The 18,321-nt window shown below is 32.7% G+C and overlaps 2 protein-coding genes and 1 long non-coding RNA gene across 6 annotated transcripts in view; all 3 read right to left on the bottom strand.

The window, feature by feature from the left end:
• The window catches only part of LOC7484594 (rust resistance kinase Lr10), a 90,344-nt gene that overhangs the window by 66,955 nt on the left and 5,068 nt on the right, over positions 1 to 18,321 (bottom strand). The window lies entirely within an intron of this gene.
• Positions 388 to 17,969, bottom strand: LOC18109988 (LEAF RUST 10 DISEASE-RESISTANCE LOCUS RECEPTOR-LIKE PROTEIN KINASE-like 2.4). 4 transcript variants are annotated; one of them, XM_052448678.1, is made up of 6 exons: positions 17,132 to 17,969; positions 16,852 to 16,884; positions 16,667 to 16,696; positions 16,283 to 16,369; positions 15,035 to 15,748; positions 388 to 841 (listed from the first exon to the last, which is right to left on the bottom strand). In XM_052448678.1, exons 1-6 carry the CDS (start codon positions 17,910 to 17,912, stop codon positions 639 to 641), a joined length of 1,848 nt encoding a protein of 615 aa, XP_052304638.1. In that variant the 5' UTR covers positions 17,913 to 17,969; the 3' UTR covers positions 388 to 638. The 4 variants fall into 4 exon arrangements, with proteins under 4 accessions (XP_052304638.1, XP_024445174.2, XP_024445173.2 ...); XM_024589406.2 differs by lacking the exon at positions 388 to 841 and adding an exon at positions 14,216 to 14,414 and having other exon boundaries at positions 14,594 to 15,748; positions 17,132 to 17,964; XM_024589405.2 differs by lacking the exon at positions 388 to 841 and having other exon boundaries at positions 14,216 to 15,748; positions 17,132 to 17,964.
• LOC127904520 (uncharacterized) lies at positions 5,637 to 7,882 on the bottom strand. The gene is made up of 2 exons (XR_008057799.1): positions 7,526 to 7,882; positions 5,637 to 6,315 (listed from the first exon to the last, which is right to left on the bottom strand). It is a non-coding gene; the product is annotated as an uncharacterized LOC127904520 (long non-coding RNA).

Here is an 18,321-nt window from a genome sequence, read left to right as displayed (position 1 = left end):
AGAAAGTTTGGAAAGTGATTTCTCGAAAACCACTTTCCGGGAAACAAACACAGCCTTAATCTTTTGAAACCATCGCTATCAATTAATGCTCGACCTGACTGTTTAAGCTATGATATCTTTAGGCTTGTGAATGTCATTAACTCCATCCAAATTCACTTTTGAGATAAAATGATGGGGGTTGAATACAAACAACAGACAAAAAGAAGATAAAACACCACAACTAGATTTTAGTTTTGAAAAATAAAAGAACCGGTCTACTGGTTAGAAGCGGTCTATATGCTTACTTGATTGAATTATTTTTATCAAGAGGTTGTTAACGGATATCTAGTTAATGGTTACAATCAATAAACTTAAAGGTTAAATAATAATTAATACATTATCAAAATTAATAACCACTAAGCTATATTATCTGCATCATTAACGACCAAACTGATATGAAGAGTCAATACAATCATTTAGTGGATATGATAATTTTGCATGATTAGCTCTATCATCATCTTCTGGCATCTGATGTGGGGTGAGAAAAGGCTTAGGAGGCATTCGTAGGGATTCAACATCCGATTCAAGCATCTCTACAACTTTATGCATAGAGGGACGATCAACAGGCTTCAACTGTATGCACCATAATGCCACAATAATCATCTTTTTCGTTGTTTTCTTTCCATGTTCCAAGGCTCTTCTTGTACTTCTATATTCTTTCCTTCACTAACTTGGTCATAAACCCATGATGGGAAGTAAATTTGGCTTGAATGATTTGCCAATGCATTCAAGTTCTTTCTTCTTCCTACCATTTCCATCAATAACATCCCGTAACTATAGACATCAGCTTTGAAAGAGACACCTCCAATATTCTTATAACATAGTTCAGGAGCCATATATCCCATTGTCCCTCTGGCAGCAGTGAGGGACACAATGTTATTATTTGTTGGGTACAATTTGGCTAGTCCAAAATCTGAAACTTTCGGAACAAACTTATCATTAAGAAGAATGTTGTGAGGTTTGATATCAAAATGTAAGATTTGCATATCACAACCTTGATGTAGATATTGAATGCCATGAGCCACCCCAAGAGAAATCTCATACATTTTCTCATTGCTTAGTGGGACGCTACCTTCCCTAGAAAAAATGTACTTTTCAAGAGACCCATTAGGCATGAACTCGTATATAAGAGCATGCTTCGATCCCTCGACAGTGTAGCCTATAAGTTGCACGACATTTGACATGGTGAATTCTTCCAATTGTGGCAACTTCGTTGATAAAATCTTGTCCATTGGCTTTTGACTTGCCCAATAATTTTACTGCTGCAAAACGACCACTACGAAGCTTCCCCTTATACACTGAGCCAAAGCTTCCTTCACCCAACTTGTCTTTAAATCCGTTGGTTATTTTCTTAATCTCTAAGTAAGTGTACTTTATCGGCATGAGATCATTATCATGACTTTGCAAGAATTTTCGCCATTTATAGATTAGTAAAGTTAGGAGACGGGAGCTCACATGGAAATAGTAGCACATGATATATCACTGTACAGATACATTATAAAAAGGGTTAACGGAAAGGAAAAATAGAAAAGTGTTATCCTAAAAAAGTAGTAAATACTCTCAAAATACTCGTGCTCTGTGTTTTATTAGAATATTTTCCTTCTAGTGCTTTAAAATCATTGTTTATAATTGAAAACAAAAGTAGAAAGAATATTAGATACTTTAATTTGATGCAAAAATAATATCAATTTAAGCTAAAGTTAAAACGTGAAATATTTGGGACTCATAAGAAATATTTAAATTTCAAGTATTTATTTTCTACAACTAAATAAATTTAATGAAAATAAGTCATGAAAAATGATTATTTCTTAAGCTGTAATTGTTGCGTGCTGATATACATATATTTATTGTTTCACAATTAGCTAATAAAAGCAAAGTAAAATATTTACCGATAAAAGCAAGTATCGTAGGGAGAAACAACATGAGAAAGCTTAGTAAAACTGAAAGGGTGGTCATCCGGTATTGACAATAAAAACCTGCCAAATAAAAACACGAGGACAAATAAATAAATAAATGGTTGTATTTTATCAAAATCTAAGAGGTTAGGGACCGAAAAAACTTATCTTACTTTGGGTAACTTGAAGGAGAACATTGATATGTACGTGATTGAAACTTTATAAAAAAAATTTATAAATTTTTAGGGTCTTTTATTTATTTTATTAGAAAAATAAATATTAATTAGTACTCTTTCTGTAAAATGATATAATTACACAAAATAAATTAACTCACCCCCATAATTAATTCGACACAATATCCAGCGGATACCTGTAATCACCAAGAAAATATGAATCAGCGTGCAAAATCCTGATGATTAATTACAAAAAAGTAAAACAATAACCTCATTTGCGAAGAAAATGCGTAAAGTAAATGTATCGTTTTGGAGAACATATAAGACCGTAATAGTCCTCACCTTCTAAAAAAAGGTCTAACAGCGACGAATATATCTTGTCTGCATTTAAAGAAAAAAAGGAAAGGTCAACCGTATTGATATTTACGAACTTATAATTTTAACTGAAGTGAAGAACATTTACTAAAATATAAAATAAACCCTTTACACATAAACAGTAACCAAGCAATATTGGAGCATTACAATATAAAATAAATCAAATATTATATGCATAATCATAATACAGTACGTACCGTATGCGTATGTGTAATCGTAAAAGCAAGAGTGGTTCTTCACGGTGGCTTCATCAAGGTTGCAGCGGTTCTCTTTGCCATAATCACAACAGAAAGAGAACCATGAAAGCTCGAACCCATATACCAAAATATCATGGACATCTGTATACGACTTATTTCTCATATTTTTTGGCACAGAGTAAATCAAATTTATACGGCACAAGTCAGGTACATCGTTGATGATGTCCCCATCAACCATGACATAGGAATGACCTTCCATATTGACACAGCTGGGAGAAGAAATATATGCAGTACCACTACCATTTTTGCAAGAAGAGGTATCCATCATATAATCTGGAGGATTCAGCATGACATAGGAATGACCTTCCATATAATCTGGAGGATTCAGGATTTGATTTTTGCAACATAAAAAAGTTAACACAGAACTGGCTGGCCAATTTATCTCATAATAATAGGAGCGGAAGACACCGATGGAGATGTGGACTGGAAAACCAGCTAATTATTCTCGATTGTATATATTTAGAAGTCCTGTGTACGTGATGTACAATACTCAAGAAGTCAGCAGCTGGATTCAAAATCCAAAAAATGTATATTCTTGGGATATGCTGATGGAGTGAAGGGGTATCGCTTGTGGGATCCCACTGCCCACAAGATAGTCATCAGCAGAGATGTCATATTTGCAGAAGATAAAATGCAAATGGAAGAAAATAATAGCATTTTAAAGGAGACTACAGAAGTCCAGATGGAAAATACTCAGAATCGTACTTCTTCTGAAGCTGTACCAGAGCATGAAGAACAAGAACAAATAGAGTCTGAAACTCCTGAAGTTCGACGGTCGACTCGTGAAAGAAGACCACCGGCTTGGCACTCAAAATATGTTACTGAGAGCAATATTGCATACTGTCTTCTAAGAGAGGATGGAGAGCCATCAACTTTCTATGAGGCTATCAAAAGCACAGATGTATCTATGTGGATGACAGCAATGCAAGAGGAGATTGAAGCTCTACACAAGAATAACACTTGGGATCTTATTCCGCTACCACAAGGAAGAAAGACCATTGGCAACAAATGGGTTTACAAGATAAAGTGTGATGGCAATGATCAAGTGGAGCGGTATCGTGCAAGATTGGTAGTTAAAGGATATGCTCAGAAAGAAGGAATAGACTTCAATGAGATATTTTCTCCGGTGGTACGACTTACTACAATCAGAGTAGTCTTGGCAATGTGTGCTATATTTGATCTTCACCTAGAGCAGCTAGATGTGAAAACTGCATTTTCTTCATGGAGAACTTGAAGAAGAAATTTATATGCTCCAACCAGAGGGTTTTGCTGAAATAGGCAAGGAGAACTTGGTTTGCAGGTTGAACAAATCTCTATACGGTCTCAAACAGGCGCCGAGGTGTTGGTACAAGAGATTTGATTCCTTCATAATTAGCCTTGGGTACAACAGACTCAATTCAGACCATTGTACATATTACAAGAGGTTTAAAGAAGATGATGTTTTTCATCATTCTGTTGTTGTACGTGGATGGCATGTTGGTAATAGGCCCCAACAAAGATCGAGTCCAAGAATTGAAGGCACAATTGGCTAGGGAGTTTGATATGAAGGACTTGGGACCAGCAAACAAGATTCTAGGGATGCAAATTCACCAAGACAGAAGTAAGAGGAAGATTTGACTTTCTCAGAAGAATTATTTAAAGAAGATCTTGCGACGCTTCAACATGCAAGATTGTAAGCCAATTTCCACCCCACTTCCTGTTAACTTCAAATTATCCTCAAGTATGTCTCCTAGCAATGAAGCAGAGAGGATGGAGATGTCTCGAGTACCGTATGCATCAGCAGTGGGAAGTTTAATGTTTGTCATGATATGTACAAGACCAGACATTGCACAAGTAGTGAGAGCAGCTAGTCGATATATGGCAAATCCTGGTAGAGAGCATTGGAATACTATTAAGAGGATCTTGAGATATATCAAGGGTACCTCAGATGCTGCATTATGTTATGGAGGATTAGAATTTACTGTCAGAGGTTATGTTGATTCAGATTTTGCTGGCGACCTTGAGAAAAGAAAATCCACTACTGGCTATGTGTTCATAATTGCAGGAGGAGTTGTGAGCTGGGTCTCTAAACTTCATACTGTTGTAGCTTTATCCACAACAGAAGCTGAGTACATGGCAGCTACACAAGCTTGTAAAGAAGCAATATGGATGAAGAAACTTATGAAGGAGCTCGGGCACAAACAAGAGAAGATTCCTTTATATTGTGATAGTCAGAGTGCCTTGCATATTGCAAGGAATCCAGCGTTTCATTCAAGAACAAAACACATAGATGTTCAGTATCACTTTGATCGCGAAGTGGTGGAAGATGGAAGTGTAGATTTTCAGAAGGTTCACACAAAGGAAAACCCAGCAGATGCTTTGACCAAACCAGTCAACACTGACAAGTACATATGGTGCAGATCCTCTTATAGCCTAGCAGAAACATAAGCAGCATAAAGATGACAAGTATGAGGATAGAAGAATCACAAATGATCAAGTGTGAAGACTTGATTAAATCATCAAAGTCTTCAAGTGGGAGAATGTGAAACTAGCTGGCACCAATTGGTGCAAGCTAAGTCAACAAAGTGGGCACCAATTTGGTGCCACTTGCAGCACCAATTGGTGCCACTTGCCTTGCTCTTGTCTTTTGCAAGACAAAGGCAAGGATGCTTGCCTATAAATAGGCAGTGCATCCTTGCCATATATATCACAACACAAGTGAGAAACAAGAGAGCAAGAGGGAGAGAGAGTGTAGGAGAGTAATCCCACAAAGTTATGAGGTATTTGTAAGATAGTAAGTGAGGTGTTTTCTCCTAGTAATAAAGAGATTTCAGTTGTTCTCCTATTAGTAGAGAGAGGTTGTAATTCTCACATTACTTAGTAAAATCCTTCTATACTTGCCCGTGGACGTAGCCAAATTGAGAGAACCACGTAAATTCTTGTGTGTCATTTCTCATTTTATCTTGTCCCTTACCTTTTGTCTTCTCGGGTTTACATACCAGTATCCTAACATCTTAATGGCCTCCACTTACAAAGTCTTCGAGTGGAAGAAATATATGCAGTACCACTGTATGTTCAACGTCTTCATGACCTCTTAATGACCCATTCTAAATGCCATGAAGACGAACCGAAACAGAGAAGAACGGATATAAAAAATGTAAGGAGCCTTCGCTTGAAGTTTCCGTGTCAATAGCAGACAATGCCAATAAGAGAATGTCTCTAAGATCCACTCCACTTCATTTGCAAGGGAAGATCCCACTCTGATTTGCAAAGCCTTCAAGATGCCATCACCTTCACTTCATTTGTTACTTTTATGCCAGGAGGGAACGAGAAGGTGCAAAGAACACTTCATGATTTCTCAGAACTCCTCCCAGACCTGCGCGCATATTACCTGGTTTTCCGAAAGCTGATCCATCCGTGTTCCGCTTTATACTTCCCATTTGTTTTTGAGAAAAATACTCATCCACAGACTACGAATACCGTCTTGGATCAATACGAGAGGAAATCAATCAATGGGCACAAATTAAAGTGTTCGAGTTCTTGCTTGGTCAAAGTCTCACTGATTAATTAAGAATTAGGAAATTGCATGAAGAGTTCCTGCAAAAGAAGGGAGGACCTCTTAAATATACGGAGAATTAAGTATAATTAAAGGTTACGATCAAATGGTACATGGACGTCCTATCTTTAATTTCCTTTTCTTTTATTTAACGCGGAGTTGCTGACACAACCCGTTTGTTTTACATGGAAAACACTATCTAAATTTCTCATTAATTGTTAATCAATGAAAAATATTTTTGAGTTAAGAAAAAAAATTATCTTTATTTTTTTATATAAAATATATTTTCTAGAAATTACAAATAAAAGTAGAATTTGTTAAACGGATATCCAGAGGTTTTTTCATCATTTGATCCTGTCTTTTTTGCAATTATTAAGTACATCCAAGGGTAATTCAGCATTTTAATAAATATAAAATATTATTAGCTCCTTATCTTTTCTTAATTGTTTTTTTATTTACCAGATTTGTTACTTTTTTTTAATTACTATTTATTTTGTTTCAAATAATTTATAAAATTTTATTTTATTATTTTTAATATCTTGGATGGTGAAACTCTTGATTGTTGATCTAGTTCGGTCAAGTAAAAGTGGAGCTAGTGATGGTCACTTTGGATTGTCGGTCTTAAAAACTGGTGATGTGGGTGGTCGGTATTGCTCTGGGTTGTGATTGTCTCTTGAGAGATTGAAAGAGGAAGGTTGAAGATGAGTTTGAGTGAAGTAGTTCTTTTTTAAAATATTTGTTACTCAAAAATATATTTTTAAATAAAAAAATAATTTAAAAAAATAATCATTATTTTACTCCTATAATATATATATATATATATATATATATATATATATATATATATATATATATATATATATATATATATATATATATATATATATATAGTGTTGATTTGTAGATATTGGAGAATAAGATGTATATACAACATTTTTTTTCACCTAGTACTACTTTTTCTTCTCTTACATAAAAATGTAAGGAGTCTTCGCTTGAAGTTTCCAAGTCTTCTCTTACATAAAGCTAGGTTACGACATAAAATTTCCTATCTTTTTTTTTCTTTTTTTTTTATTTAACGCGGAGTTACTGACACAATAAATGTCGGTTGTTTGACGGAGGAAAACACTATCTAAATTTTTCAATGATTGTTGATGAAAAATATTTTTGAGTTAAAAAAAAACTTGTTTTTAGTTTTATAATTTTTGGTTAAATATATTGCTGCTTCAGAGATTTAAGGCAAGAGATCCATACCATGGAAGCTTAAAAGTGTCTTTCCAGCATCCTTGTTTTGAACAGTTGCAACAAACTTTATCCAGTCTTGTGATGATCTCAGAAAAGGTTGGTCTGACAAGAGGTTCTGAATGCCAACATTCATCAATCAACCTACATGAAGATCAAGATGATTTCCAAAAAAATTAAGCTACTCCCTTGAGGTTGTTCCTCTCATTTCTATGAGCAAGACAATAGTGAGTCAAGCTCAAGAAGAGATTGGAAAACTAAGTAAAACAAGAGAAACGAATAGCTCAAGCCCTGTCTCTAGCTGGTTTTTGGGAACTGCCTTTGCTTGATCAATATCGAATTTGCATAAGCAGTCGTTTTCTAGATCCACTGTACCATTAATGGAGGTTGCTTTTCATACGACATATGGTCCTATCTTTTCTTTTCTTTTCTTTTCTTTTTCTTTCCGTTCCTTTAACGCGGAGTTGCTGACGCCACAACCAAAAGTAACGGTGGTCCGCGTTACTTTGGGTCACTTGGTGTGACTGTCTGGAGAGGTCGAAAGAGAAAGGCAGAAGATGGATTTGGGTGGCAGTATCTGTTCCTTCAAAATATATTAAAATATTTTTATATTAAAAATTAGCTATTAAAAAAATAATTAAAATAAACTAATTCCAGACATTTAGTTTGTCATTCATGTAAGTTTTCTCATTTTTTAATGGTTATTGTCTAAATAGTCATATTTTTAATAAAATAAATGATTATATATATATATATAAAATCAATTGCAAGAAGAGTTTTCCGACGACCGAAAGAAGGGGAGGACCTCTTGATGTCCTCCACTTCCAGAGTCAAGCTCGTCTCATTGAATACTTTAATCACACATGGTTTTCTGGAAAACAGAAAAATGCAAGGAGTCTTCGCTTGAAGTTTCCAAGTCTTCTCTTACATAAAGATTACGACATAAAGTTTCCTATCCTATCTTTTCTTTTCTTTTCTTTTTATTTAACACGGAGTTGCTGACACAACAAACTATGGCACCGTCGGTTGTTTTACGTACGGAGGAAAACACTCTCAATGATTGTCGATGAAAAATATGTTTTGAGTTAAAAAAAAACTTGTTTTTGGTTTTATAATTTTTGGTTAAATATATTTTCTAGAAGTTACAAATAAAAGCAGAATTTGTTAAACGGATGTCCAGAGGCTTTTTCATCATTTGAATCTTTTTTTTTAATTATCAAATATATTTAAAGGTAATTTGGTATTTTAATAAACATAATTTTTTTTATTTTTTTAATAATTTTTTTTATTTACTAATTTTTTATTTATTTTTTTAATTACTATTTAGTTTATTTCAAAAATAATTTATAAAATTTAATATATTTTTTTAATATCTTGAATGATGAAACTCTTGGTTGTTTAATATAGTCCAGTGAAAAAAAAGTGGAGCTGGTGGTCCCTTTGGGTTGTTAGTTCCAGAAGGTGGTTGTTTTTTAAATCATTTATCATGTGTAATAGTTATAAACTTAGAGTGTGGTTAAATTAAGTTTTGGAAAAATTTGAAGTATTTTTTTAAATATTATTTGTTTTTATATTTTTAAATTGTTTTGATAAATATAGATTTTTTTAAAAAAAATATATTTTTTAATATTAATACCTACTCCTCGCATTTTTTATTGTTTCTCCTTTGTTCATATCCATAAAAATCGAAGCCAAAAAAGAGAGATTGTTGCTATCATCCTTCTAATCGGCACGACACGTGTATATTACTTTGGATTTCATTTTCTTGGAGTCAAAGTAGTATTTCTCGACTTCCTCACCCATCTCTATATCCTCTTCAAAAAACAGAGGAGAAATTAATGAGCTTGTACTTTGATGGCATAGAAGACCAACCAGTCCAATCATAAATTGTAGAAGACCACGTAAATTCAAGACCCCTTGAGGTAATACACTTTGCTTCTTCTCCTAATATTCCAGATTCTTTTATTAATTCGATGTAAATTACCTCTCAGTCATTTCAAGAAAAACCATCAAATCGATATTCTCTAGAATACAGAGCAAGAAAATCAAAGTATCATCTCAGAAGCTAGCGAAACCATTTACAAATTTTTTATCTACCAATTTGTTATTTATTTTTTTAATTCTTATTTATTTTATTTTAAAAATAATTTATAAAATTTAATTTTTTTTATATCTTAAATGATGGAACTCTTGGTTGCTGATATGTTCAGTAAAAAAAATGGAGCTGGAGGTCACTTTTGGTTGTTAGTTCTAGACATTGGTGGTCTGCGCTTCTTCGAGTCAGCTGGTATGATTGTCTTGAAAGGTAGAAGATGAGTTTAAAATGGTAGATGTTAACTTATATGGTTTTAAATTTATTTTTTAAAAATTATTAATTTGTGTCCTATAAATTTGAAGAATTATTAAAAATTTATATGATTGTTAATTTTAAAAACTATAAAATTAATCAAATTACATACAAACTAACCTGAACACTCTCATTAAAAAAAAAATATAATACACTAACTTGGATAGTCAATCATATGCGATAGTTATAAACTTAGAGTGTTTTTTTAGAGTGCGGGTAAATTAAGTTTGGAAAAATTTTGAATTTTTTTTAAATTATTTGATTTTATATTTTAAAATTATTTTGATTTATTGATATAAATATAATTTTTTTAAAAAAATATTTTTATATATTTTAAATAAAAAACATTTTAAAAACAATTTTTACCGTTATATATTAATTCTCAGAGAATAAGATGTATACACAACATTTTTTTCACTCCAGTATTACTTTTTCGACATAGACAGGTCTGCCTTCCATATTAATGCTTACTCCTCGCATTTTTTTTTTTTTTATTGTATTGCCTTTGTTCATATCCATAAAAATCAAAGCATGAAACTTGACCCATATGTTTTTCTTTGTTTTTTATATTGGATATGTTGCTATCATCCTTCTACTCGACGCGACGCGACGCCATCTCTCCTCTACAATGTACTATTTCTCGACCTCCTCACCATCTCTCCTCTACAAAGGGAGAGACATATGGCATATTCCCGGTAGCGAAGTTGAATAAAATTTAGATTCTAATATCTCTAACAACAAATTTGAATCGGTCATTACATCAATTTAATTAATTAAAAAATGTTTTTCTTCAAAAAGATCTTAAAGAGGAGTTTACCTGGACAAAATTAACTTAAATCATACATTATTTCTTAAATATATATAAAAAAAGTAACAACTTCGATAAAATAAGTTAATGATACAAAAATTACAAACAACGATGAAGAAGAAATTCAAATACTTCAAGAAAATATGACAGCTAAGTTTGAAACAAAGAACCCTGAAGGGCTAAAATACTTCCTAGACAATGAGATGTCTAAGATTAGCCAGAGGTATTCTCTTATAACAAAGGAAGTATATGTTCAAGAAGATTCTTAGATACTTGGAATCAATTTCTGGTAAAGGGATCATGCATGTTCTCAGAAAATAAGCACCTCAACATTGATGGATATATAAGGCCATGTTTGTTTCCTGGAATTCACTTTCCGAAAAATCACTTTCCAAACTTTCCTATGTTTGTTAGCCATTAGGAAAGTTGGTCAACAAAAAACACTTTCCGATCAACGAAAACACTTTTCGGTCAATGGAAAACACTTTCCAGTCAAAGAAAAATTTGGTTTGGTTTTCAGGAAAGCGTTTTCCCTTTTGGCTGTGTTTGTTTTCCGGAAAGTGGTTTCCCGGAAACCACTTTCCAAACTTTCCTGTGTTTGTTTGTCATTAGAAAAGTTGGTCAACGGAAAACACTTTCCAGTCAAAGGAAAATTTGGCTTGGTTTTCAGGAAAGTGTTTTCCTGGAAAATTTGAGCGGAAAACACTTTCCGGAAGTTGTGAAAAATTTAGAAATGTCATTATTTGCTGATTATATCAAATTTGATCCTCAAACTTTTGATTGCTATATATAATTTGTTTTGAATATTTATTTTTCAATTTCATCTCTTAAAATTTAATTTTTATATTAATTTTGGTTCTTATTTTTATAATTGCTATTTGCTTTTTTCTTATCATTTTTTTATTGAAATTTTTTATCTATCAAATTTGGTTCTCATTCTTTTGATTGTTACTTATTTTATTTGAAATAATTTATGAAATGTTAATTATTATTATTTTAATTTCTTCACCTTTTATTTTTTTTTTAATTTTTTAGATTTGATCTCTATTATTTTGATTATTATTTATTTTATTTGAGATAATTTATGAAATTATATTTTTTTTTCAATTTCATTCTCATTCAACTTTTTTAATTTATAAGATTTGTTCCTCATTATTTTAATAAACTTGAGAAAAATAAAACATTAATAAGTTATTTTCCAGCTCATTTTCCATAACATAACCAAACACTGGAAAATATTTTCCAACTTATTTTCCATTACACTGCAAAACATTGGAAAATACTTTCCCGGAATTCACTTTCCTCGAAATTCACTTTCTCCGAAATTCACATTCCAAAAAAAAAACTACTTTCCAGCAAACAAACGGAGCCTAAATGCAAATCAGGAAAGAAGTATAGTTGATAGAAAATCCACGTCAGGTTACTTTACCTTTGTACGAGGTAATTAACCTTGTCACATTGAAAAGTAAAAAGGCTGTAGCATTGTCCAGTGCAAAAGCTGAGTTCATAGGAATGATCAAGAGGCTTTGTGAGCTATTATGGTTGAAGGAGACGCTCATAAAAATTGGCTAGGAACACACTAGGAAATGGGATGAGGCTACTCTGTGACAACAAGGCAATCTAATCCAGTTCAACATGACCAGACAAAACATGTTGAGGTAGATAAATACGCCATCAAGGAAAAACTCAAGACCAAGATAATTTAATTCTCATTTGTAAAATCTGAAGACCAGTTAACAGATATACTAACCAAAGTAATTTCCAGTAAAATCTTTTATAGCTCACTTGACAAGTAGGCTATTGAAGATATCTAACATAGAAAACAAACCGTATAGCAGCAGCAGCAGCAAATACCTATGCTAGCCTTCAATCTGACCTAAGCTCCATAAAAGGCCGAGATAAGAGACTAACCAGATTCAATCTGGAACACCACCATGGAGAACATGGTTGATGAGAGAATAGAGGGCTTAAAGTTTCCACCATGAAAATCTGGATGCCTCTTGTTTGAGTTTGGAAAGAGAGGTGCTGAATGGATGTAAGAACGACAGGAATATCAAACGTTCACTGCCTCTTTTACAGTCTATTCACTACCTCTCCTCCAAAACGTAATTATGGCTGAAGGAGTCGCTCATAAAAATTGGCTACGTGCACACTAGGAAAAATGCTATTGAAACACTTTTACAATAAATTTGCATCATTTTTAATGGATGTTGCGGTGTTTCTCAAATTCCTTTGGTTTAGATTAAAAGGGAATTTTTTAAAAGTGTTTATAAATAAAAAATATTTTTAAAATCAATTTTTACCTCCATTTTAAAAAAAAAATCAATCTTCAAATCAATCCAACCATGAAGACGAAAACATGACATGTCAATTCTCCATGTCCTACTATCATTAATGTGCAATGCAAAAAGTTTACCAGTGAGAAAAATGACATGTGAACTGTAAAAAATAATATAAATTATTATTAAAATTTTATTTAACAGTTTAAATTAGCCATTATGATTGCCTACTGATTTGAGTGTCATTTTAAAAATTTATTTTATTAAATTATGTAGAAATTAAAATAGATTTTCACAGGACACCAACGGATGTATTTGTTTATTAAAATTTTATTTTTTCATGTATTTTGTTTTTATTTTAATGAAAAAAATATTTTTTATCAACTATGTGAATATTTAAATTAAAACTGTAGATAATTAAAATAAAAATTCATAAAAATTTTAATTATTAGAGAATAATATAAAATTATTCTTTATAACTCATCTAGCAATTTAAAATTTTAAATAAAAATGATACTTTGACACTAATGATTTAATTGAAGGTAAAAAAAATATATCTTTTCATTCAAAATTATCATTTTTTATTTATGGATAAAAGCTATAAAAGCTTATTGTTTGTACTAATGATTGCATGCATGACTTTCAAAAACCTGATCAATAAATCCTTTGCAATAATTTTATATAATCCATTTACCAGTCTAATTGGCCTTCAATTTGACCTTCCCTTTAATTTGGGAATTAAAGTGATGTATGCAATTATTGATCTAGCCGGCATGTTTCCAGGTCTAAAGAGGTCAGCCATTATCTCATGAATTTCTTCACCAGTTAAATCACAATCTTCGCATCACCTGGGCCTTCAAAATAATGGCTTACAGTCATTATTTTCGCTATCAATGCTCGCAGAGAAGAGGCTTGTTGAATCGACCAAAAAGAAGATGAAACACCACAACTAAAGGAAGAAGACAAAAAAACAGTATAGGACAGTGATCTGAAAGACCACTTTAAAGACCAAAGAGCTTGTAGCTGCCGAAGCTCAACACCCAGTCAGAGCTTACAAAAGCCCTATTTATCCCGCTCATAGATCGTTCTCGAAACCAAACCACTCCTCCTTCCAGTCAATGGAAATTCAATAAGATCACTAGAAGATATGAAAATACTGAAAGCGCTTGATTCACTTCTATTAACCAAACCATTCCTCCTGTCTCTGCTCTGCAAAGTCTCTTTGGCAAGTCTCTTTTGTGGAATAAGGCCCGTTCAAGTCAAAAACATGAAAAATTAACAGGCTTTATTTCATGAGAAAACGTAATTACAAGGCTGAGCGATTTTTACAAGTCTTGGTCTACTTCGCTGTGGCCAAATTAAGTGTGTTTTCCAAATGGATGCAGTAGTCCTACGTGTAAAAACAGAGTCATTTACTGGTCATCCCTTAGCTTGCTAAAGGTCACGTCGATCCAATTCTTCAAGTGCCTAGCCTCAAAGTGACAGCAAGTAAATCATGAAAAGTGTAAGAATTTTGATGTCTGTTCAATTCAAACACACTTTGGCAATACAAATTAAAGCTTACTTGATTGAATGATTTTTGTCTAGATACTTAAAGCTTAAATAGTTAATATATATCAAAATTAATAATCACTAAGCTACATTACCTTCATTATCTCATTATTAACGACCAAAATAATACGAAGAGTCAATACAATCATTTGGTGGATCTGATAACTTTGAATGATTAGCTCTATCATCGTCTTTTGATATTTGATGTGGGGTGAGAAAAGGCTTAGGAGGCATTCGCAGGGATTCAATGTCCGATTCAAGCATCTCTACAACTTTATGCATTGAGGGACGATCAACAGGCTTCAATTGTATGCACCACAATGCCACAATAATCATCTTTTTCGTTGTTTTCTTTTCATGTTCCATGACATCTTCTTGTACTTCTATGTCCTTTCCTTCATTAACTTGGTCATAAACCCATGAAGGGAAGTAAATTTGGCTTGAATGACTTGCCGATGCATTCAAGTTCTTTCTTCTTCCTACCATTTCCATTAATAACATCCCGTAACTATAGACATCAGCTTTATAAGAGACACCTCCAATGTTCTTATAACATAGTTCAGGAGCCATATATCCCATTGTCCCTCTGGCAGCAGTGAGAGACACAGTGTTATTATTTGTTGGGTACAATTTGGCTAGTCCAAAATCTGAAATTTTTGGAACAAACTTATCATTAAGAAGAATGTTGTGAGGCTTGATATCAAAATGTAAAATTTGCATATCACAACCTTGATGTAGATATTCAATGCCACGAGCCACCCCAAGAGAAATCTCGTACATTTTCTCATTGCTTAGTGGGATGCAACCTTGCCTAGAAAAAATGTACTTTTCAAGAGACCCATTAGGCATGAACTCGTATATAAGAGCACGCTTCGATCCCTCCACAGTGTAGCCTATAAGTTGCACGATATTGACATGATGAATTCTTCCAATAGTGGCAACTTCGTTGATAAAATCTTGTCCATTGGCTTTTGACTTGCCCAATAATTTAACTGCTGCCAAACGACCACTACGAAGCTTTCCCTTATATACTGAGCCAAAACCTCCTTCACCCAATTTGTCTTTAAATCCATTGGTTATCTTTTTAATCTCTGAGTAAGTGTACCTTATCGGCATGAGATCATTATCATGACTTTGCAAGAATTTTTCAATGTCTTCGTACATGGATAAATGTTGTCTTCGCCATTTGTAGACCAGTAACATTAGGAGACATAGAAGCCCACATGGGAATAATAGTACATGATATATCACCGTGTAAAGACATTAGAACGACATTCAATATTAGAAACATATATATTGTTAGTTATTGATTTCCATATCGAAACTTCTTTTTTTCTTTAACATATATGTGACTTCTTTTTTTCATTGCGCTACATCGTTCTTTTTCAAAATACATCATATAAATGGAATTCTATGATACAAACAGTAAAAGAAACTATAAATACTTTAATATTATAGTTTATAATCATCGTTCTGTGTTTGATTAGAACGTTTTCCTTCTGTTGCTTTAATATCATTGTTTATAATTGAAAACAAACGTAGAAAGAATATTAGATACATTAATTTGTTGCAAAAATAATATCAATTTAAGCTAAAGTTAAAACTTGAAATAGTTGGGACTCATAAGAAATATTTAAATTTCAAGGACTTATTTTCTACATTAAGTTGTAGAAGCTATTAGATCAATAATTATTTCTTATGGTGTAATAGTTGTGAGCTGATATACATATATTTATTGTGTCACAATACGATAAAAAAAAAAAAAAAGCAAAGTAAATACTTACTGATAAGAGCGAGTATCGGACTGAGAAACAATATGAGAAAGGTAAGTAAAAGTGAAGGGATGATCATCGGGTAATAACAATAAGAACCTGCCAAATAAAAAATAAAAGAATGAATGATTTACCATTCATGTAGTGATTTGACTATAAGGGAGAAAATGATTCAGAATTATATATAATCTTTCCATGGGTCTTTATCCTACTAAATAATAGAAAGATATCTTATTTTAATAAAAACGATGTATGTGGTTTCATTTAGATCTTTTAATTAGAGCATAAGATTAAATTTATTTTAAAATTTAGTTAAGGTGCACGCAAGCTGACCCGGACACCCATGTTAATCTAAAAAAAATTTATTTATTTTATTACAAAAATAAATTAACTCACCCCCAATTCGACAAACGATCGAGTAGATACCTATAATCACCAAAATAAAATCAGCGTGCAAAATTTTGATGATTAATTAAAAAAAAAGTAAAAAAAAAAAAACTCATTTGCGAAAAAAAGTAAAAAAGTAAATGTATCTTTTTGTAGAATTGAGCCAGAACATATAAGACCGGAATAGCCCTCACCTTCAAAATAAACGCCTATCGGCGTCGCTACGGCTGCATTTCAAGAAAAAAAGAAAAGGTCAGCAGTATTGATATTTTTGCAAAGTTATAATTTTAACTGAAGTGAAGAACATTTATTAAAACATAAAATAAACCCTTAACGCAAAGACGGAAACCAAGCAATATTGTAAACAATATTTTATGCAGCATACAATATTTTATTACAATATAAAATAAAGCAAATATTGTATGCATAATCATAATACAGTACTTGAGGTATGCTGAGAGAGAGAGCACGTACGGTATTGTGAACAATTGTTGTTCTGCACGGTGGATTCATCAAGGTTGCAGGGGTTCTCTGTGCTATAATGACAGCAGAAAGAGAACCATGAAAGCTCGAACCCATATACCAAAATATCATGGACATCTGTATACGACTTATTTCTCATATTTTTTGGCACAGAATAAATCAAATTTATACGGCACAAGTCAGGTACATCCCGGACGTGCCCATCAACCATGACATAGGAATGACCTTCCATATCGACACAGCTGGGAGAAGAAATACTGCTAGACGAAGAAGAATTATATGCAGTACCACTACCATTTTTGCAAGAAGAGGTATCCATAATATAATCTGTATGATTCTTGCAACATAAAAAAGTTAACACAGAACTGTGTGGCCACTTTATCTCATAATAATAATTGTAGTACAGCAATTCTTCTGTAAAAGAATGATGAGGGATGGAGAAGCAATCATCCTTCTGAACAGCAGCATCCACAAGTCGAATTGTGAAGTCAATGTAATTGATTGCCTGGACATAATACTTTACCATGTCCAAGTATAAAGTTGGACGTAAGTTGTTTTCACAAGCAAGTTCAAAACTTTTGTTGCCACAGCTCTCGGGATCGGTATTTAGTCGAAAAGGGTAGCTAATATTATGGATATTGCTACAAGAAGAAGGAGCGCAGTAATTGCTGGTGTTCTTTGTAGCACTGCAACTATGGTGGGTGGATAGGATCACTAGAAAAGGCAGGGCTGCATATGCACCGAAGAGGTGCCTTAATACTCTACTGAACATTGAGAGAGAGTTTCTTTGGGAAACCAAATAATGTGCTTTGTTACACTTTGATCAAGAGATATAAATATACTATGTGGTCTTATGTGGTCTTGAGAACAATACGAAAGGGAATCAATGGCCACAAATTAAAGTTCGAAATTTCCATTCAATATTTTTTAAATTTCCAAAATGAGGAGAGTGCCTTGAAGTTTCCAAGTCAATAAGAGAAAAAAAGCAAGGAAAGAATGTGGTGCCACTCAATATTTAAATATAAATATAGTAGGAGTAAAGTAGTAATGCACAACTGTATAAAAACCACGTCGTTTTGCAAAATTCTAAGTGAAAACGACTACGTTTCTTTTTTTTAAAGGGGTTATAATATGAGACCATGTCTTTAGCCTTTGGGAATGAAAATTCACAATTTATATTT

This window comes from Populus trichocarpa, chromosome 17 (assembly GCF_000002775.5).
Source record: "Populus trichocarpa isolate Nisqually-1 chromosome 17, P.trichocarpa_v4.1, whole genome shotgun sequence".
Classification (NCBI taxonomy): Eukaryota; Viridiplantae; Streptophyta; class Magnoliopsida; order Malpighiales; family Salicaceae; genus Populus; species Populus trichocarpa.
The sequence above is the reverse complement of the archived record's forward strand: the minus strand, read 5'-3'. Positions and strand labels throughout refer to the sequence as shown.

What these genes read in the sequence shown, in the direction of transcription:
- LOC18109988 (XM_024589405.2), bottom strand. Translation starts at nt 17,912, where the DNA reads ATGTTCAGTAGAGTATTAAGGCACCTCTTCGGTGCATATGCAGCCCTG. An exon ending in CAACAATTGTTCACAATACC is followed by an intron (nt 16,885 to 17,131) that starts GTACGTGCTCTC and finishes CTTGAAATGCAG; the next exon opens with CCGTAGCGACGCCGATAGGC. An exon ending in GATAGGCGTTTATTTTGAAG is followed by an intron (nt 16,697 to 16,851) that starts GTGAGGGCTATT and finishes TGGTGATTATAG; the next exon opens with GTATCTACTCGATCGTTTGT.